At 43.5% G+C, this 22,924-nt stretch overlaps 1 protein-coding gene across 1 annotated transcript; it reads right to left on the reverse strand.

Moving 5' to 3' along the window:
- Positions 1-1,569: 1,569 nt before the first annotated feature.
- Positions 1,570-21,024, reverse strand: LOC143929585 (vomeronasal type-2 receptor 26-like). Its single transcript, XM_077453464.1, has 4 exons — positions 20,753-21,024; positions 12,160-12,283; positions 9,554-9,575; positions 1,570-2,804 (listed from the first exon to the last, which is right to left on the reverse strand). The coding sequence occupies exons 1-4, from the start codon at positions 21,022-21,024 to the stop codon at positions 1,900-1,902; spliced, it is 1,323 nt and encodes a 440-aa protein (XP_077309590.1). The 3' UTR covers positions 1,570-1,899.
- Positions 21,025-22,924: the final 1,900 nt, after the last annotated feature.

Here is a 22,924-nt window from a genome sequence, read left to right on the forward strand (position 1 = left end):
TGACAGGTTGCGGCTTTCCCCCTCAGTCTCCTCCGTGTCCCGGCTCTGACGGTCGAGTGCGTCTCCTCTCTTCTCGTCCTCGAACAATTGAGTTTGTTTAGATGTGTGCTGGTCAACACACTAGACTTAAGGCTTTTAGATGTCAGCTCATGGTGTGTTACCGTGAGTGAGATCCCTAATAATCCTAAAGGATAATGTGATAGGTGATGGACACGGATATGGATAATCACTTTGTCACGTTAATCTGGAATATTTTTCACATGTATCATTCGTTTGGTACACATATGGACTTTAATTTGATTTGTATAGTGCAATTTGTTACCTATTTCTATTGTGATATACATGCCTCCCCCCCCCATAGAGGTGTCCTCTCATCAGCCATAATGTCTACTACTTCTTTACTCTTGTTTGTGTTTCTTGCCTCCCTCCCATCTCCTTTTCATGGTTCTACTGCTAACCCTGGGCCTTTCCAGGGAAGGCATCTTGTTCCACCCGCATGATTCTGCTGATGAATATGGGAATAATGTTTTGATTCAAATATTTTCTAAAATATTTTTTCTATTTTAATAGTCGATGTACCGATATCTGTTATAAGCTGTAATTCCTGCCTACTGGTCCTCCCTGCGTGGTGGCAAGAATTATTTTTCCTCCATGTTGCATATTTCCCATCTTTGTATGCAAATCCTTCAATACAAATATTGAACAAGAAAATCAGTGAAGAGATCTGTTTTACATTTTTTAACTGTGAATAAGTTTATTAACTTAAAAAAATTTAAACAAACACTACAAATGGTATGCATGCCTGTGGTGCAACATCGCAAAAGGAAAATATTCTACTTGGCGCATCATTCATTGTGTTCAAGCCTTAATGTTAAGCTTCCATGAAAATAAAAGGTCAACTTTACCTTTACCTTTTACTTTTACCCCCAAACACTTATTTGCCAGAAAAATGCAATTTGATTTTGACAAGTGGTCAGTGGCGGCCTTCACATTAGTGGCGAACGGGCGCCACCTCCCTTTCATGCGCCCGGCCCCTAATCTATATGCAGGGTGCCAGATGCATGGATTCCAATAGGGGGGGTTTAAAGCTTGTGATTAGAGCCAGAGCCTCTTATAGTCTTCAAAAAAGGGTGGCCTCAGGGCGCAAAGCTCGGAGCCCCAAACCCACCCAGTTGCGTAATGATAGTAAATGAATATTCACTATTGTCAAACTGATCCTCCCCCCAGCCAATCAGGAAGTGGGCCCTGAGAGCCGACACTTGATTGGCTGAAAGGACAGGTGATCCTATTGGATGCCTAGGAGGAGTAGGGAGGAGACGCAGGGCGTAAGCTGCCATGATGCAGAGGAGGAGGGGATGCGATAGAAGCTGCCACCTACTGCCAGCTGCCCATCGCCCATAGGCGTGCAGCCAGCCCGAAACCTAGATGGGGTAAGTGTGGGGCTGGATGACCGTCTGACCACAAGACCCCCCCCCCCCGGGGAGTGCAGGTGTTCCGAACGACAGTGGTTGTCTGCTGCCTACCCCCCCCCCCCCAAAAAAAAACAGCTGCCAATGAAAGTGTTTTTAGCTAGCGTTCGGTAAAGCAGACATTCGATTCTCCTGGAAGCCCCACATTAAGTTTAATATGAAGGTACAACTCTTTATTATCACTATAAGGCTGGGCTCACACTGCCACTCGGAGCGACTGACAGCAGGGGTCCGATGCATCCCTGTTCACCGCTTCAGATCCGATTTTTGGCTGAATTCGGACCAGAAACTGACCAGAAGATACACAGGACTCCTGTGCAATTCCCACCAGAGCCGCTCCCTAGAGAGCCGGTCACAATCTCTTGACATGCGAATTGGAAGCAGGGAAGACCGGAACCAATTCACAATAGTGTGAACCCAGCCTAAAAATTTAATTACATCTGTTGTCAAGCAAATGCTTTCTTGAATTTAAATCGGGATGACAAAGAATTTTGTAACATTTTGGAAAAAATATACAAACTAGAAGTCCAGCATTTGAGGTCAGGATGGCGAAAATCTCCACTGCCACCATGTATTTCCCTTTGGTGCTCAGATAGGCCGGGATCATGGCAATCCAGACACTGCAGAACACCAGCATGCTGAAGGTGATGTATTTGGCTTCATTAAAACTGTCCGGTAATGTCCTTGCTAAAAACGCTGTAATAAAACTGAAAGCAGCCAGGATCCCCATATATCCCAGGACAGAGTAGAACCCGATAACTGACCCTTCATTACACTGAACGATGATCTTTGTTTGATATGATCGTTCGTCCAACTCCTGGAAGGGGGGAGAGATCGACAACCATGCAATGCAGATTAAAAGTTGCAATGATGAGCAGATGAAGACAACAGAATTGGGCAGCTTTACTCCAACCCATTTCTTCCACACACTGCCCGGTTTGGTGGCTTTGAAAGCAAGCCAAACCATCACAGTCTTGCCCAACACAGAGGAGACCGCTATGGTAAAAAGGAATCCAAAAGACGTTTGGCGCAGCCAGCAGGTTGTATCCAAGGGACGACCCAGGAACAAGAACACACAGAGCAAACCCAACATGATGGAGACCAGGAGGACAAAGCTGAGGCTCTTGTTATTGGCTCTGACAATGGGGGTGTCTCCATATGAGATAAATACAATCATTATCGAAAAAGTTAAAATGCAAAGAAATAAAGAGATCACCATGAAAAATAAAGATAGATTATCAGTATAAGACAAAAACTCCATCAGCTTGGGATTACATTGAGTTTTGTTCTCATTTGGCCATTCGTGGTCCAGACACTTCATGCAGTTCTCACTTCCTGAAAAATAAAACCAATTGTGGAATTTTACAACATGTTTGATTTTAGTTTTTAATTTACACAGAATAAAAAGTATTTTGGGGGGCGTGGCCGGACCGGGGACAGCGATGGACGCTTGATCTAACTCCTCCGGCGCTCAGGGGAAGTTTTCGCCGCACACAGGGCTTCATTCCGTCCATCCAAACATGGGGAAAGGAGATAGAACCACTCCAGGATCCCGGGATGCCGCCGAGACAGGTCTGTCACCGCTGGCCAATATCCCAGCGATGTTTCGTCCGCCGCACGGTGAAGGCCCAAAAGCCTCGGCCTCGCCTAAACAGGCCACCCCGCTCGGCGCCTCCGGAGGCGCGGCGGGCGGCGCGAACGGCCCGCAGGCCTTAGAAAAAGATAATTTTCCCCCACTGCCTCAGGCTTTATCCCCCCAAGCCTCCCCAGCCCCTCAAGCCCTCAGTTTGGCTGATTTACAGGCAGTGGCACTGGACATAAAAGCCACCCTGTCTGCTGCCATCACAGACCTGAGAGCTGATATACAGCACGTGGCAGCCAGAATGGGTTCTGTGGAACACACTACATCCCGCCACTCTGAAGCCCTGAAACAAATACAAAGAGCTTCAGACAACCACTTGAGTCACTTAATAGAGATGCACCGCCACATTGAAGACCTCGACAACAGGGGCAGGCGTCATAACATCAGAATCCGCGGAGTTCCCGAGACCACAGATCAAATCCCTGTAATACAGACGGCAACCGCCATCTTCAATGAGCTGCTGGAGAGGCCCCCAGACTCCCCAATTGATTTTGAACGGGCTCACCGCGCTCTCCGTCCAAGGGGAAGGGACACTGACCCGCCGAGAGACATAGTCTGCTGCCTGGTAAACTTTCCGCTAAAGGAAGCCATTCTAAAAAAAGCCAGAGAAAGAAATAGAGTCCTCTTCAACGGTCATGAAATCAAATTATTCCAGGACCTCTCCAACATTACTCTACAGCAACGCAGGGCCCTGCGTCCATTACTTGACCAACTCCGGACCAGAGGCATCCCCTATAGGTGGAAATTTCCTTTCTGCCTATCTGCAACTTGGAGAGGCCACACAGCATTCCTACGCACTCCCGAGGACCTGCAATCATTTTGCGAATCGCTCAACATCCCCGTAACAGATGTACCCGACTGGTACAACTCATTCCAGATCCATGACACATGGGTTGATGTGGCAACCAACATGACTCCTAGAACACAAAGAAACAGAGATCGACGTCGTAGATCTCCGTCAGCACAACACCATGGAAGAAGAGCAGACCAAGGAAGTCCAGTCATCTCCCCACCCAGAAGGAGAGACCGTACCGACAGGCAAGATTCAATGGACACCTAGATGGCTGCTCCATGCCTCTCTTAAACAACTCCAGCTCATCTGCTACCTATCTATTCCTGGTCTACCACCGCCACCATATACTCTGTATACAGTGAGTAAATCTACTTAGTCACCCCTCAACCCTCCTTTCTGGAATTGAAGGACCCAGTTTTACACAGAAAGGTAAGGCCCCTTTGGGGCGCTTTGGAATCCCATCTCTGCATATATTTTGTATCTTTATGGGCCGAACTGATGACAATCCGCTGCAAACACTTCCGGCCAACTTACAAGCTTACAAATGTGAAGCCACTTCGCTACCCTCATCGTATACGCTGATCCAGGGCAAGTCTGACCTGAGTAACTCTTACCACTTTTTCTTTCACAAGTGGATTACCAATACAAGGCTCCAACCCCGGTACTCTCTACACATTTATGGACATGATAGTCCTTTATAGAGGCAAGGTTTAAACCTGTATTGGGTTTGGTTGTCAGGCCTGGTTCTTTTGAGTAATGTATAGGCCTCTAACCCCCCTTTTCTTTTTTCTTTTTTTTTTTTTTTTTTTTTTTTGGTTCTTTGCCTCAATACTCTCTATTTCAGTGCCTTAATGGGTTAAGACTCTCTTTGCTTACTAAAACGATTTTTATCCCATGGATCCCGCTCTTTGAAATACATATGTAATAGCATTGCTGAGGGAGCTCTTTTAATCTGATTAATGTTCCTCCAAATGTTCATTTTTTGAAGGTTTTTATGCTTTTCATGTTTCAGGTTTTTCACTGTTAACAAAATTTCTGTCTTAATTATCACTACTCTTAACCAGGTGGATGTTGGTGAATGGTTAACACCTGGAGTTACTGTTACTAATTCCTTATTGGTACTTAAGATGATCTGGCGTGTTGAGAGTCCTTCCGGTCCGCATCTTTTTTGGATACAGAAAAACCAACACATATCTGTATGCTAGAGATACAGCTACACCCTTTTATCTCAGTCCAGCTCATAATACTCTATAATGGGGGACAAACTATAGGTCGCTCACCTTAGAGCTGATCCTACCGCGCCCTGGGGGGACTCTCGATACGTCATCTCTCTTCTCCATTTAAGATGTGAATGAATATTTCTGGAATGGTTTCTTACTGACCTATTATATCGCACATTTTGGTTAAATATTATTCCTATTTAGGCTTTCCCATCCATGGGTAAAAGGGTTACGTCTGTCAGCTCATTTGCTGTTAAAAACTTTCGTAGTGGATTCATGTCTCTAGAGCAGAGGCCTGCACTGTATTAATTCCTTTCTAGTCACTCTACAAGAGATCATTCTCTCCTACATCTCATTTCTATAGTGATAGCTATAGCCGTCTATTCGCAAAAACTAAGATACAGTTACATCATCCCTTTCCCCATATCTCTACACCTTAACCCTGTCATCTATAAATTTATTATGCCCTTAGGAACTCCCTGGGCGCCGGGCCCTCCCGACAGATAAGAAACTTATCACTTTGTGATTTCATTTTTAATCACCAGACTGTACCTCATTCGGTCATAGAACCCACACAAGGAGTGGTTCCCTTCACCCCTCCTTGACCTTACCGGCATATATATATAGGTAGGCTTAGCAGGTCTAACCCTCCCTCCGGTTTGTACTCTCTGTACCTGTTATAGGTACTACACCTACCCTCTAACAACCCCCCCCCCCCCCCCTTTTTTTTTTTTTTTTTTTTTTTCTTTTTTTATCTCTCAACATGCCTTCTCAAAGACCACAAATCTCACCTCTTTCCCTTAAACTACTGTCCATTAATGCTAAAGGACTTAACACCGCACCCAAAAGAACCAAATTCCTATATGAATTTCATAAATGCAAAGCCAATATAGTATGTATTCAAGAGACACACTTTAAATCCAATAATATACCTAAATTCTCAGATAGTCGATTTCCCACGTTTTTTCACTCCACCAACCCTGAGGGGAAGACAAAAGGAGTTTCTATCCTTATATCAAAACATACTCCTTTCCAGATAAAAGATACAATGATTGATCCTGAGGGAAGATTTATCTTTCTCAAAGGCGTAGTGTCATCTCATCCAATCACGATCGCCAATATCTACGCCCCTAACTCAAAACAGGTTACCTTCTTCTGCAAAATTAAGGATCTACTAACAAATTTTGCTTCAGGCATCCTAATACTTGGCGGAGACTTTAATGTCCCCCTCAATCCTTTGGCTGACACCTCAAATGGCTCCTCGAGTCTTCCTTTCAGGGCTTTAAAACAAATCAAACTCCAATTGCAATCACTAACTCTACATGACACCTGGAGAACCCTCAATCCTCAAGCTAGAGACTATACCTATTTCTCAGCAATCCATCAAAAGTATTCGAGAATTGATTATTTCTATATTACACAAGCTGACCTCTCACTCATCACGAACACGACAATAGAGCCCATGATTCTATCGGATCATCACCCAATCACACTATCCTTGACTTTCCCAGAAAAAAACACTATAACTAAAACGTGGAGACTAAACACCACCGTACTGAAGGACCCAATAGACATTGATCGCTTTCGAGATACACTTAGAGACTATTTTGCCCGTAATGATACTGCTGACACTACTAAGATCATCCAATGGGAAGCCCACAAAAGTGTCATTAGGGGTGAGTTCATAAAAAAATTGACCCAACTTAAAAAGGAAAAACAAAATAAAATCAAATCCTTAATAGATCGCATCCATGTGCTTGAATTACAACACAAGAAGACCGTGGCTGTCTCCGCCTTCGAGGAGTTGACTAGAGCTAGAGAGCTTCTTACGGAAGAATTGAATCTTAAGGCTAAAAGACAATATATATTACGACACAAAATTTATTACGAGCAGGGTAATAAAAGTGGGAAAATGCTTGCGAGAGCAGTTCAGAGTAAGAAAGCCTCATCCACCATACATCACATAACTGACAACCGAGGAAAGTCGCACTCTTCGAACGAGGAGATAGCCACCCAATTTGAAAAATATTACCAAACTCTGTATAATATCCCTCCCAATCCTAAATCCCCCCTTAACGCGGAAACCAGGTTAAAATTGATTCAAAGTTATCTGGAGGAACATAGTCCACCCAAAATCGCAAGAAACATTGCCCAGGAACTCGAATCCCCCATTAATGGCGATGAATTCGATAAGGCCTTGAAAGACATGAAAGTAGGCAAAGCCCCCGGTCCTGACGGTCTCCCTTTACAATATTACAAAACTTTTTTCGACATTCTCAAACCCAAATTCATACAAACCTTCCAATCATTACACTCAGAAAAAAATCCCCCCAAACAGCTCTTGGAAGCGCATATAACGGTAATACCCAAGGAAGGAAAAGACCCATCACTTGTAACAAACTATCGCCCAATCTCCTTAATAAATGTAGATATCAAAATATACGCAAAAATTCTGGCCAATAGACTGCTACCCCTACTGACCTCCTTAATTTCCCTTGACCAGGTGGGATTCATCCCCGGCAGAGAAGGCCGAGACAATACCATCAAGGCCTTGAACATACATAATTGGCTAACTTCTAAAAAAAAACAGGGCTTCTTTCTATCACTTGATGCAGAAAAGGCGTTCGATAGAGTGGCCTGGGACTTCATTGATGCAGTTCTTAAAAATATTGGCATAATGCCCCGGATGAGAGCATATATCGCTGCATTGTACTCTAATCCAACTGCACGCGTACGCACTAATGGCCACCTGTCGAACGCCTTTAACCTCAAAAATGGGACGAGACAAGGTTGCCCCCTGTCCCTGTGGCTTTTTGTCCTCACCTTAGAGCCGCTCTTAAACAAAATTAGATCCAACCCAAATATTAAAGGCATCGAGATTAAAGACCGCTCCTACAAAGTAGCCGCCTTTGCGGACGATATGTTGCTCTTTCTATCACAACCCTTGGTCTCCATACCCAATCTAGTTAAAGAACTTGAAACATATCAACTATTATCTAATTTAAAAATTAATCACTCCAAATCGGTAGCACTAAATATTTCATTGCCCCTCAAAGATGTAGAATTGTGCAAACAAAATTTCCCATTCACTTGGTCCCCCAACCAAATTACATATCTTGGAATAGAGATACCCTCCTCCCTTAAAGACCTATTCAAACTTAATTTTCTCCCCCTACTAAGGAACTCACAAGAAGACCTTAAACGTTGGAATTCTCTAAACATCTCATGGTTTGGGAGGGCCTCTCTATTAAAAATGACCATTCTCCCCAGATTCCTTTATGCCATGCAAACGATCCCCATTAGATTGCCGTCCTCCTTCTTTGCCTCCTTCCGTAAAGCTTGTTCCACCTTTATTTGGAGGGGTAAACCCCCCAGAATCAAATATGCCAGACTGATCCTCCCAAAAAACAAAGGAGGAATTGCGCTTCCTGATCTAAAAAAATACCACCAAGCAACTATACTCACGCGAATTGTAGATTGGAACTTACATCAATCTGTCAAAGACTGGGTATCATTAGAACAGGCCCAATTTCCATATTCAATCACCCATCTACCATGGATAAACCCTAAATACCTTCAAAAAGAAATTAAATCACACCCCCTTATTGGACCCACGATAGCAATCTTTCATGACACTTACAAGATTGGAGACCCCACCCCGTGGATTAGTCCCTTAACGCCTCTTCGGAATAACCCTGATTTCCCCCCAGGAAACACCTCAAACTCTTTCCTGGCCAATTGGCCCCACAATACGGTGCTAATTAAACACTTTATCCACAAGGGGATATTTTTATCCCTCGAGGAAATCAACAAGGACAACGTTCCTAGACTGATATCCCCCTGGACATATCTCCAAATTAGACATTATATCTCCAAAGCAGCACTGGCAGCCCTTAGATGTAGATCTCTCACAACCCTCGAGATCTTATGTTCAGACACATCCCCACAGAGACATATTATCTCATGTCTTTACAATTCACTATTTAAAGAGGATTTAGGGTTCTCCTATCCTTCTTGTCTAGCATGGGAAAATTACCTCAATCTTTCCTTCTCCAATGAAGAATGGGAAAATATCTTCACTTACGCTCATAAAGGTTCACTAAACGTTGCCACACAGGAGTGTGGATTTAAGATTTTAGCAAGATGGTATAGAACACCCAGTACACTTCATAAATTCTACCCCCAGATTTCCAACAAATGTTGGAGGTGCAGTGGGGAGGCGGGCTCGCTATTTCATATCTGGTGGTCATGTCCACTTATTCAACCTTTCTGGAAAATGGTGCACGAAACCATCTCATCAATAACATCAGAAACATTAGATTTCAACCCTGCCCACTTCCTACTGCATCACAACAAAATCCCCCCCAAAAAATATTTGAAATCCCTAACCATGATCATGACAAATGCAGCGAGACATTGTATCCCTTGCCATTGGAGGTCACCCTCACTCCCTACGAAAAAAGAATGGTTCAGAAGGATTAATTTTATTGAAAACATTGAGGAACTTATAAGTATTTCACAAGAAAGAATGTTAAACTTTGCTTCAACCTGGTCGAAATGGCTTGCATTCAAAGATACACAGGAATATAAGTCTTTCATTTAGTAATGACTGCTGTTGAACCTTCACCACATTGGTTACTTTCTCGAGGACCCAACAGCGCTGGCTCGTTGCTTGGGAACTCTCCTTGCCTACTCCTTTCTTCTGTAACTATATCAAACTAATTTCTTACCCCCTCCCTTTTTTTTTTTTTTTTTCTTTTTTTTCTTTTTCTCTTTCTTCCCTTTCCCTATATATATACGAGTGATCCAGATATACCATTGTATGTGTTTAAGTTTTCTATCCTATTCATATTGTTAAATTAATCACAGAATAGTCATTGATGGTTTACTGACGATTGTCACTTATATCTAGACAGTTCAAACTGCTGTTTATACATCTCTGTAACTACCTGTGTCAATGTTTTTTTTGCTACCTTTACTTTGCGATATATTGTTGCCTGTAATTCTCTGCATTTCCTTAATAAAACTTTTGTGAAATAAAAAAAAAAAGTATTTTGAACAAAAACTATAGAAGTTCACACAATGTTTTCATATGGAAAAAGCCAACTTAATATATATTAACCATTTGACCTCTGGAAGATTTACCTCCCTTCATGACCAGGCCATTTTTTGCGATACGGCACTGTTTTATTATGCGGTCATGCAACGCTGTATCCAAATGAAATTTATGTCCTTTGTTTCCCACAAATAGAGCTTTCTTTTGGTGGTATTTGATCACCTCTGCATCTCTGGTTGCCCCCACACACGCTTGACACCATCTGAACCAAATAAGTTTATCTTGGTCTCATCAGACCACAGGACATGGTTCCAGTAATCCATCTCCTTAGTCTGCTTGTCTTCAGCAAACTGCTTGTGGTCTTTTCTTGTGCAGCATCTTTAGAAGAGGCTTCCTTCTGGGATGACAGCCATGCAGACCAATTTTGATGCAGTGTGCGGTTTATGGTCTGAGCACTGACAGGCTGACCCCCCCCCCCCCACCCCTTCAACCTCTGCAGCAATGCTGGCAGCACTCATACGTCTATTTCCCAAAGACAACCTCTGGATATGACGCTGAGCACGTGACCTCAACTTCTTTGCTCCACCATGGCGAAGCCTGTTCTGAGTGGAACTGCTGTATGGTCTTGGCCACCATACTGCAGCTCAGTTTCCGGGTCCTGGCAATCTTCTTATAGCCTAGGCCATCTTTATGTAGAGCGACAATTCTTTTTTTCATATCCTCAGAGAGTTCTTTGCCATGAGGTGCCATGTCCAGTGACCAATATGAGAGCGTGAGAGCGATAACACCTAATTTAACACACCTGCTCCCCATTCACACCTGAGACCTTGTAACACTAACGAGTCACGTGACAACGGGGAGGGAAAACGGCTAATTGGGCCCAATTTGGAGATTTTCACTTAGGGGTGTACTGACTTTTGTTGCCAGCGGTTTAGACATTAATGGCTGTGTGTTGAGTTATTTTGAGGGGACAGGAAATTTACACTGTTATACAAGCTGTACACTCACTACTTTACATTGTAGACAAGTGTCATTTCTTCAGTGTTGTCACATGAAAAGAGAGAAGAACATGAATACAAATTGTGAGGGGTGCTATGGGTTTCCTTGCATTTGCTTTTACCACCAACAGAAGTCTTAGCCCCTGTACACACGGTCGGACATTCCGACAACAAAATCCGGTAGATTTTGTGCGACAGATTTTGTCCAAAGCTGGTGTTGCATACACACGGTCGGATAGAGTTGTCGGAAAATCCGATCGTACGTAATGTGACGACGTTATTTCGTTACGACAAGACTGCATTCAGGCTAGTAGCCAATAGCTTTGGTCTAGGAATTTGATCTGAGCATGTGTGGCACTTTGTCCGATCGGAATTCTCTACACATGATCGGACAAAGTCCAATCGGATCATGTTGTCGGAAAGTTTTATAGCCCAGCTCTAAGCCCCTGTACACACGGTCGGAGATTTCGACAACCAAATCCGTCGGATTTTGTCCATCAGATTTTGCCCGTCGGATCTTGTCCGAAACTGTTGCATACACACGGTCGGACAAAGTTGTCGAAAAATCTGATCATTCAGAACGTGATGACGTAATTTCGTTACGATGGGACGACGTTCAGGCTAGTAGCCAATAGCTTTGATTTAGGAATTTGATCTGAGCATGCGTGGCACTTTGTCCGATCAAAATTCTCTACACATGATCGGAGTATGTCCGATCGGCCCAGTTGGTCGGAATATATTTCCAACAAGTTGGAAAATTGGGATATTCCGGTCAACACAGTCCGATAGGACACATTCCGATGGATTCTCCGACTGTGTGTACAAGGGCTAAAACTTTGTCTGTCGGATATTCTGACGGAAACAGTCCGATGGAGCCCACACACACGGTTGGATTATCCAACAACACGGTCCGATTGGACATTTTCCATCGGAATGTCCGACCGTGTGTACAAGGGCTTAGAAAGTAATAATAAAACCCACCTGTTTCATTGGACATCTCTCCTTCTGAGCACGGGACACAACCATGACAGCATTCATGTACATCTGAGCTCGGCACTTCTCTGTTTCCCGGTAAGCAGTCCTCAGAACACTGCGATCTCGGGATCTAGACAAAGAGAATTTTTTTGTTAAACAACTTTTAGGAAATACTTTTTTTTTTTTTTTAATTCTGTATTTAGTATTTTTTCCATACAAAAAATATAAAACATAATATACAAAGAAAAGCATCCTACCCCCCCCCCCCACCCCCCATAGCCCTACTACCTCGTTATATTCCTTCGTTAATTTGAACAATTTCCATTGTTCCCATTTCTTTCGGAATTTCTTTTTACCACCCTCCTCATCCTCTTCCCATCCCTCCATTCTATACATATCCTCTACTTTCTCTATCCATTCCCTCAGTTTTGGGGCTTCCACTTGTCCTATGAGGGCTTCTTTATACTTTTGGGTTGGGGTGTCTGTACCGTGGAAGAGGCATGTCCAAGGGTTTTCTAGTACCTGAGTTCCTGTTATTGTTTTTATCAGAGCTAATATTTCCCTCCAGAACTTTCTAATTTTTGGGCATTCCCACCAAATGTGTGCCGTGTTCCCTTGTTGTCCACACCCTCTCCAACACGTCCCGGGTTGATCTTCTTGATATCTCGTCATCATATATGGTGTCCTATACCACCTAACAAGACTTTTTGTAATTCATTTCTATTGTATTGAGATTTTTAGATGTCCCTTGTGTTAAGTGCAAAATGTTTTCTATATTCTGTTTCTCCCCTCGTGGTCCTATTTCTTCTTCCCATTTTTTTATATAGGTACCCTGTTTCCCCCGAAAATAAGACAGTGTCTTATATTAATTTTTGCTCCCAAAGATGTGCTAGGTCTTATTTTCAGGGGATGTCTTATTTTTCCATGAAGATGAATAGGGTACACATTTATTGATTTTGCCCCCTTCTGATCCTCCTGTGCCATTTTGATCCCCCCCCCTCAAATCCACCCTGTGTCATTTTAAGTGAGTCCCCCTCCACCCACCTATGTGCCAGTGGATTATTTAGTCTCCCCCTGCCATCTTCACTAGACATCCCCCACCCTTTACCAGACATCCCCCCCCACCTCAGTCACCCCTGTGTGTCTGTGGAGGCCAGACTCCACACAATGTGCCCAACTCCTGCCCAGCGCGACTCACTGTCTAATTGTGAGTCAGCCAGACTCCGTCAGGGCAGAGCAAGTAGCAGGCGGCAGAAGGTGACAGCTTGTGCTGGCGGCAGGACGGGCTCTCTGATGACGGGTGACGTCACTCGTCATTCAGAGAGCCAGCCGCAGCTCACTGATTTAAAGAGACCTCGCATCTACCTGCCTGAACAGCTCCGGCTGAGCTGCCGCCAATCAGTGAGCTGCGTGGCAGCGCCCACCGCTATGGTCCAGAAGAGTCAGACGCCTTATGGTAGCTTTAGGGGCCTTTTTATTGGGGGATGTCTTATTATCGGGGTTTGCCTTTTTATCGGGGGGATGCCTTATATTTCTGCGAGAGGGAAACCTGGTGGGAGGTCTTACTTTCGGAGGATGTCTTACTTTAGGGGAAACAGGGTAGGTACCTCCATCTCATCCACTCCTCCTAGCATCTTATAAATCTGTGAGATGTTTACCCTTATAGGAAATATATTTCCCTTTAGGAAATACTTTTAACCACTTAAGGACACTTGAAGTTAAAATCTTTTTTTTTTTGCTAGAAAATTACTTAGAACCCCCAAACATTATATAAATATATATATTTTTCTAGACACCCTAGAGAATAAAATGAAGGTCGTTGCAATACTTTATGACACACCGTATTCGCCCAGTGGTCTTACAAACGCAATTGTTTTGGACAAAATACACATTTTTGAAAAAAATAAAACAGTAAAGTTAGCCCAATTTTTTTTCTATATTTTGAAAGATAATGTTACGCCGAGTAAATTGATACCCAACATGTCACGTTTCAATATTGCCCCTGGAATGGCGAAAAACGTTGGCACTGAAATATCTCCAAAGGCGACGTTTATAAATTTATAATTTTGAACTGTGACATGTTGGGTATCAATTTACTCGGCGTAACATTATCTTACACAATATGAAAAAAAAATTGGGCTAACTTTATTTTTTATTGTTATTTTTTAATTCACAAAAGTGTATTTTTTTTTCCAAAAAAAAAGTGCGCTTATAAGACCGCAATTTTAAAGCGTGACATGTTGGGTATTAATTTATCTTTCACGATATAAAATTAAAAAACGGAGAATGTGAAAATACGGTGTGACAGAATGTTTGCAACAACCGCCATTTTATCTAGGGTGTTAGAAAAAAATATATAATGTAAGTAATGGGCAAAAAACAAAAAACAAAAACGGATTTTAACTTGTAAACACCAAATCTCAAAACGAGGTTTGGTCCTTAAGTGGTTAAATAACAATGTAATCCCTTTATTTAACAACTTTAGTACAAGCCTGTATATACCCCTTTATTACCAGTTCATCTTTTCAGGATAGCTTGACTAAAAATTGCCATAGCCGTGCCACACTGTGCCCAAATTAATTGTCACTTGGGGGGGGTATTTGTCCTGTCCTGACATTTTTGGGCCCCAAGAAATGAGATCGGCTGTCGGTACATCAGGATTGATCCATTTTTAATGATACGTGGACTAGCTTCTAGGCACTATAGCTTTCACACAAACCAATCATCATGCACTTTTCAGGATTTTTTTTTTTTACCAAAGACATGTAGCAGAATACATTCTGGTCTAAATTTATGATGAAATGTGATTTTGATGGATTAAAAAAAAAAAAAAAAAAACATAAAGTAGAAAATATATATTTTTTTGTTTTTATTAATTTTTTTGCTTATATAAAAAAAAAACATAAAGTAGAAAATATATATTTTTTTTGTTTTTATTTTTTTTTCGCTTATATTAAAAAAAAAACATAAAGTAGAAAATATATATTTTTTTGTTTTTATTTTTTCGCTTATATATAAAAAAAAATAATAATCCAGTGGTGAATAAATACCATCAAAAGAAATGTCTGTTTGAGCAAAAAAAAAAAAATATATCAGTTTAATTTGGGTACAATGTAACACGACTGAGTAATTGTCATTCAAAGTGTGAGAGCACCGAAAGCTGAAAACTGGTCTGGGCGGGAAGGGGGTAAAAGTGCCCAGCATTAACATGGTTAAAGTGGACCTGAACTCAGAAAGTGAAGATTTTGTATCTTTAACCGCTTGCCGACCACCCGCCACTTTAAGGGGTATAGGGGGCGCACCCACCGCGATACCGAGGAGTCGATGCACGTGCCCAGCAGCCACAATGTCCGCTGGCACACGCGATCGCTCCTGACAGAACCAGAACGAGGTTCTGTGTGTGCAAACACACAAATCCACATTCTGACTGGGGAGAGGAGACAGATCGTGTGTTCCTAGTATATAGGAACACTGATCAGTCTCTTCCCCCAGGCAGTCCCATGCCTCCCCCACCACGGTTAGACCACACTGAGGGAACACAACCCCTTGGTCACCCCCCCCTAGTGTAAACTCCCTTCCCTGCCAGTGACATTTATACAATAATCAGTGGCTATTTATAGCTCTGATCGCTGTATAAATGTCACTGGTTCCAAAAAAAGTGTCAAAAGTATCTGATCTGTCAGCCACAATGTCGCAGGCCTGATAAAAAATGCAGATCGCCGCCATTACTATTTTGTAGACGCTATAACTTTTGCGCAAACCAATCAATATACGCTTATTGCAATTTACCAAAAATACTTAGAAGATTACATATCGGCCTAAACCGAGGAAATTTTTTTTTTAAATTGGGGATATTTTTTATAGCAAAAAGTAAAAAATATTGTGTTTTTTTCAAAATTGTCCCTCTTATTTTTGTTTATAGCGCAAAAAATAAAAACCGCAGAGGTGATCAAATACCACCAAAAAAAATCTCTATTTGAGAAGAAAAAAGGATGTAAATTTTGTTTGGGTACAGCGTCGCACGACCGCGCAATTGTCAGTTAAAACAAATCAGTGCCGTATCGCAAAAAATGGCCGGTCAGGAAGGGGGTAAATCCTTCCGGGGCTGAAGTGGTTAAAAAGTATCTAGAAAGTTTAATTGCACCTTCATAGCACCCTGAAAAGGAGCCTTGTGTTCCCTGTTTTTCTATCTCCAGAACTGTATATCTGCCTCTGACTGATGGTCTCACTAGATGATTTGGAGTGAGATTTGGTGATGTCACTACTGTGCTGATCACTGTTCTCCTTGCTGGAAAGAAAGCTGTACCTGAGGACCTGCAGTGCAGGGATCCCCCTGCTTCTTCTTTGTCTATTCTGTGGATTTTTGCTTCCTCCACATCTACTACTTCTTTCTAAATAATTCCCAACAATCATCAAGGGGGTAACTCTAACATTATGAAGCAAAACGCTGCTCCTCTACCAGAATGTCCATCTTTACAGAGACCTGACAAAGCGGGATAGGCCAGTGATAGGGAAAAGATCAACTTCAAGGAGACCACAGCCATCTTACCCAATACAGGTCCTTGTCAATCTTACCTCTTTTTGGTGGTTCTTCCATTTTATTAAACTTGCATTGATAAAAATGCTCTGCTCTCTGGAATTAGATTGCTCAAATAATCCAACATCATTAGTGAGAATAGTTTTGTTGACTAATAAATGATTTTGGATAACATATTGTGTAACAAATTCTCCGTCTTCATTAAAGTATTGATCTGAAGTGTTTTCGGAAAAGTAGTATGAAGCTTGTATATATCGGTGCAACTTCTGCAGGAGGACAAAATTTGATTGAAACCATAATGCAGTTTTAATGGACCCTTGTTGAGCCATGGACCTCGTGTTTCTGGAGGGCTGGACTTATTCCATGAGGGCACTAACTATGCTTTTCATACCTCGAGTGCCACCTTACAGTATGTACGAAGGTTGCCCAGCTACTCTAGAATCTAACATTCCAATTTTTTGTGAACAGCATTAGGTTTGGTAGAGTTCCTCATGATATTCTTCCACTGGACAATGTATACTTATTCCCCACTTAAAGCCCAGCTCCGGTCATTTTTTTTATAAAGCACCCCCATGATAGTCGCAGCTTATGTCATTCAAATTGGCATAAGCTGCACATGCAATTGTTTGCGTTCCTTGTAAATGCAATGTGGCTCACTGTCTCCTCTCGATTCTCTAGGCATCCATCATCAGTGTGTGTATCTGAAGCCCGGTCGGACTTTCTCCCGGGATACAGTGCAGCTGGCTACCCAGCATGCACCTCCTGATCACGCGCCTTCACAGTGTGAAGAAAGCGAGGCGCACTCGGCAAGGTGCAGAGGATGCCAGTTGACCGATGGCTACTGGGATATATGTGTCATCGATCCAAAACGGGTGGGAGGGTATGACGTACCTCGCTGTCTGATGGAGCTCCTCTCCTGTTGATACTCCATTCACAAATGACAGCTCCCTGGCCAGCTGCTGAATGTCAATCAACGGGCCAAGTGTCCAAGCATGGTCATGACCATATTTGGTCAATGACATCACTCGGCATATCCTTCCAATTGGTTGACATTCAGCGGTTGGCCAGGGAGCTGTCATATGCAACAAGAGAAGCGAAAGGATTATTGGTGGGTCATCAGGGCATCATTTATTGTTATCAATGTTGGGTCTACATAGCTGGCTGGTAGAAATGGCATTGAATTTGCATTGAGGCATGATGCTTTTTATTTTTGTATTTTTTTAATTCGTGATTTTTCAGATTTACCATTTAACTTTGTTTTCGTGAAGGATAAACAAGGGGTACTATGCACTCCTCAGTCACATATGGGGTCCCAAAATTTTCAATTTCCCCTATATCAAAGGGGCTTCCAGTTTTCGATAAGTCTCCTCCGTAGACCCTCACATCTACCTTGTCTTTTCTCCCAATAACATGGGGACTGGGTGCAATTCTAGGGGAGCTAAGCAAGGTACCCACTCAATGTTGATTGCATGCGATTCGGTATGGCTCAAGAGGGAGTGGAGGCTGCAAACTCACTGCCCCTCCCTTCCCTGGCCACTCAGTCAGCATGCTAAATTTGGTCTGGTATGAGATTGTCAGGGGGGATATTGTGATCAATACCTGGAAGTGTTATATCTAGGCATGTGCAATTCATTTTGTTCCGAATTGAAATTATGAAAATGTTTTTGCTATTTGGAAATTCAGATGTATCTGAATTTCCGAATTACAATAGTAACAAATTTAAATTAATACAAAATAATGGGGTTGAGAGTGATCCTGACAGGGGCGTAACTATAGGGGGGTGCAGCAGTCGCGACCGCAACTGGGCCCTGTGCTGCAGGGGGCCCATGTAGCCCCCTCTACATATGGCCGGCAGCAGCATAGGCAGCTAGGGGTACCAGTGCACCATGCACACGGGTGGCTGGAGGTGGATGGTGACTAGCAGAGCTCCATGCTCGACTATCGCACTGGCTGCTCTTTAGTTGTTCATTCCCCGCATGACCTGTGTCCTCGGCTAGCTCCTCAGAGTGCCCCTCTCCTGCTCCATGCATTGCCGCTCAGTCCGATGTCTGTTCTCCCCAGCCAGGGACCCCTTCTCACGTGGGGGCAGTAACTTCATCTGCCCTGGAGAAAAGGACCTCATCTCTTCTGGGGACAGGGACCCCACCCTGCCTAGGGATAGTCCCCCAATGGGGCACCTAAAAATGTAAAAAAAATAAATAAAAAAAACTACTGATACCAGTGGTGGAACTACAGGGCTCACAAAGGTCATACCTGTGACCACGCCCTGGAGTTCCAGCGCCGGACTTGGAGGGAAGGGCCCTGGCTGGGGTTCAGGGGGGCCCTTCATGGTTTCTTGCATCGGGGCCCTGAAGGTTCTAGTTACGCCACTGGATCCTGAAATATATACTTGGGCTGATGGTTGGGTGTAAAGTGCCATGATGGCTTGATATATTTGCCCTCCGAAGCCGAAGCTCCTCAGGGTCTGTGCGAGGTATTCCCAATGGATTTGGTCAAGCACCTTCTCTGCATCCAGAGCTAGAAGCAGAGAAGGTGTTCCAGTTCTGTTGGCCAGCTGTATGATATTGATCAAGAGTCTAGTGGCGTTGGCCGTTGGGTAACCCTTAGTGAATCCAGATTGATCTGGGTAATAAAGGACGACAATAAATTCACCAACTTGCCTATTATCAGTTTCGCATAAATCTTCAAATCATTATTTAACAATGAGATGGGGCGAAAATTTTAGGGGAGTGTTGGGTTCCTTCCCTGGCTTCGGCAGAGCAACAATCATGGCTTGGAGCATTTCAGAGAGGAAGGAGGACGAGGAGACGGCATTATTATAAATGGCAGCTTCCCAACCTTATTGCCACCAGCATAGTATGACATCTTTAGTCTCCTAGTGGACTTATCAAAATCCTCCAGTAGGTGTAGCCGCAGGTCATGTCTTAGATGGTTAATTGCTGAGATGTTGCAGCTGTATAGCTTTAGTTTTGTTTTGGAGCTCAAGATGTTGAATCCAAGCCCTTTTACACACGGTCGGAGAATCTGTCGGAATGTGTCCTATCGGACCGTGTTGTCGGATAATCCAACTGTGTGCGGTATGCAACTGACCCAATTTTCCAACTTGTTGGAAATATTTCCCGACCAACTGGTTCGATCGGACATACTCCGATCATGTGTAGAGAATTTTGATCGGACCAAGTGCCACGCATGCTCAGATCAAATTCCTACATCAAAGCTATTGGCTACTAGCCTGAACGTAGTCCCATAGTAACAAAATTACGTCATCACGTTCTGAAAGATCGGATTTTTCGACAACTTAGTCCGACCGTGTGTATGCAACAGTTTCGGACAAGATCCGACGGACAAAATCCAACGGATTTGGTTGTCGAAATCTCAGACCGTGTGTACAGGGGCTTAGAGGTGAGTTCCTGTATTTGCCGTCCCCCTTGTCTCCTGGCCCTCACTCTCAGTTTGATAAATAGACCTCGTATAAATGCTTTAGGAGCATTCCAAGTTACAAAGGGATCAGTTACCGATTCTACATTAAGTTAAAAAAATTCAGTTAACACCTTCATAAGTTCAGACCTGGTGGGATCTGCCTGGATCAGCCGGGGGTTTGATCGCCATATAAATGTGGGAGAGGTTTTTAGCCCGTCTTCCACCCGCAGCGTCACCGAGACATGATCCGACCAGGTTATGGTGTTAATGTTAGATGACCCAATTCTGGTCAGCAACCACTTGTCCACCAGGAAAAGGTCCAATCTCGTATAGACTCTATGCCTTGTGGAAAAAAAGGAATAGTCCCTTTCTGAGGCGTTTAAGCACCTCCACGCATCGTACAGGTCATGACTAGTGATTGCAGGTTGCAGGGAACTCTGATGCCTGTTAAAGGTTGTAGTAGAGTCTACTGCAGGGTCTGGAGGGAGATTTAAGTCCCCGTACAGCAACAAGTATCCCTGCCTGATACGGTTAGTCTTCCTTATGACTCTATGGAAGAATCGGGTTTGATGCACATTTGGTGCGTACACGTTTACTATCGTATACTTGGTGTGATTAATGTCACAAACCAATATATGGTACCTTCCTTGTGGGTCAGATAACTCGCTGTGCAACGTGAAGACAACTGTATCCTTTATAGCTGTAAGTACACCCCTCTTTTTCACGGCTGTATTGGCAAAGTAGAAGTGCGGGAACTTAGGATTTGAATATTTGGGCTGAGCTTGGCTGTGGAAGTGCGTTTCTTGGACACAGAGGACGTCGCACTTTTGTTGTGCCGCCTCCTCCCACATAGATTTGCATTTAGCCGGATGATTAAGGCCTTTGGCATTGATTGTCATAAAGGTTATAGCCATTCCTGCGCGGTAAAGTATGCAGTTGTGTCCGAGGGGCATAAACAGCACTTATTGTGGTTGTTCCATGGCAAGGTGTCCAATGGCGGGAGTTGCTCCGTCCAGGCTCTTGGCTTCCGGATGCGGTGCACCTTCTGGTACAGGAAGCTATCCTCATCGTTGACTGTAGGCATAGGCGATGGTTGACTGTAAAACTTACGAAGGAACAAAACAGATGTAGAACTGCAAACAAGTAGTTAGAAAGGATCGTTGTGATCCGGGTGTGGCAACTGCCACTCAAGGGGTAACATACAAAAAAAAAAACAAATGAGCTCCAAGCGTCCGCCGAAAGGAGAAGGACAGCAGAGGAGTAAGTAATGCTGCTATCAAAAGTCTCCTATGCATGGAGGCGGGATTGGTTTTGTCCAGCCGCAGAGTGGTCAAGTGAGTTTGTGGGCATTTTTCGCTGTAACAAGGTTCCAGTCCCCAGTTATACCTTCAGGGCTTTTAGAAGGGTTGGAGTGAGGAGAGTCTTCTGGTACTATCTGCCACGTTTTGAGCAGTTGCATGCCTCTAGCCAGAGAGTCCACCACGTGGTCTTTCCTCCCCCTGGTTATGGTCAGCTTTGTAGGGAACCCCCATTTGTAGGTAATTTTATGGTTTCTCAGTGCTTTCGAGATGGTGTTGAGGTTCCTTCTTTTCTGAAGGGTAAATTGGGATAAATCCTTGCAGATTTTGGTACTGTGAAGGAAGCTGATCTCTGTTGCATACTGCCGCCATTAGACGCTCTTTCACGTGGAAAAAGTGTAGGCGTAATATGACGTCCCTAGGTATGTTGTCCGATAGGTATGTTGGCTTTGGGAGTCTGTGAATTCTATCCACTACAATGTCCAGCTCAGTTAATTTGGGTAAGATGGACTTGAACAGTTGCACCACATACTCACGCATTGTGCGCTATACAAGTATTTCATTCATTCATTTCATTCACTCACGAAGATCAGATTGCCTGACCGACTCGGGGACCCCCCTGATTCTTAAATTGTTCCACCTTGAGCGGTCTTCAATGTCAGCGAGTTTAGATTTAACTGCCTTCATATCATCCTCATGGGCGTCCATCAAATCATTGATGGTGGTGGAAAATTCTTCCATTTTAGTTTCTATATGGTCCACCCGGGATGCTGTTGCCTGTAGTTCCACCCCGAATCTATGTATACAAGACATAATATCTGCATGGAGTGAACTTCTTAGGGAGACCAACATGTGCTTTATTGTGGTGTCTAGCACAGGCTGATTACTTGTGGGGAACAGGTCTATGGAGTCTGGGAGGTCTCTGGTGTCTTCCCCTGATTCTAATCCCCTGATCACCTCATGGCTTGCATCCGTGGCATCCAGTCTCATCATGGTTTTTTCAGGGCTTCCAGAGGTGGGAGTGTTCAGTGGAGACTGTGGGCTCTTAGATGAGCTGTTTCTTTTTGCTGGATTGCTGTTGGATGATCCGCGTTGTTTAGTACTCACCATTGTGTGTGCCCGCGGACCTCCTCCATCTTGCCTGTGCTCCAGGGGGTAGTAGGAAGTCAATTTCTGTGGCCTCCGTGTCTCCTTTTTTTTTTGACATAGTCGCGGCATGCCCCAATATCGCTGGTGTATTCCGGCGCTCACCGGGAGTCACGGCTACCACTCTGCTGCCCGCTATGTGCCGTTGTGTGTCCGCCTGCTTCGTAGCTCCTCTCTCAGGCGTCCATCTCCTTTCTGCGGCTAGCTCCGCCCCCCCCCCCTCCAAAATACACGTTTTGAATGGAATTCAATTCTAAAAAGAAATAGTTTAGAATAGAAAAGAATAAAATCGAAAATAATAGAATAGAAAAAGAGATTAGAAAAAACAATGAACTAGAATAGAATTGAATAAAAATAGAAAGAATATAAC

The sequence above is a fragment of the Lithobates pipiens genome, unplaced genomic scaffold (assembly GCF_037356315.1).
Source record: "Lithobates pipiens isolate NorthernLeopardFrog02 unplaced genomic scaffold, aLitPip1_a1.2 Scaffold_24, whole genome shotgun sequence".
NCBI classification, from domain to species: Eukaryota; Metazoa; Chordata; class Amphibia; order Anura; family Ranidae; genus Lithobates; species Lithobates pipiens.

Bases quoted from the DNA above. Each gene is read 5' to 3' on its own strand.
- LOC143929585 (XM_077453464.1), bottom strand. From the start codon at position 21,024: ATGGCTATAACCTTTATGACAATCAATGCCAAAGGCCTTAATCATCCG. The intron at 9,576-12,159 runs GTGGGTTTTATT...CTTTTTTCGTAG, and splicing joins AGAGATGTCCAATGAAACAG to GGAGTGAGGGTGACCTCCAA. The intron at 2,805-9,553 runs GCAAGGGATACA...TTTATTTTTCAG, and splicing joins AGTGAGGGTGACCTCCAATG to GAAGTGAGAACTGCATGAAG.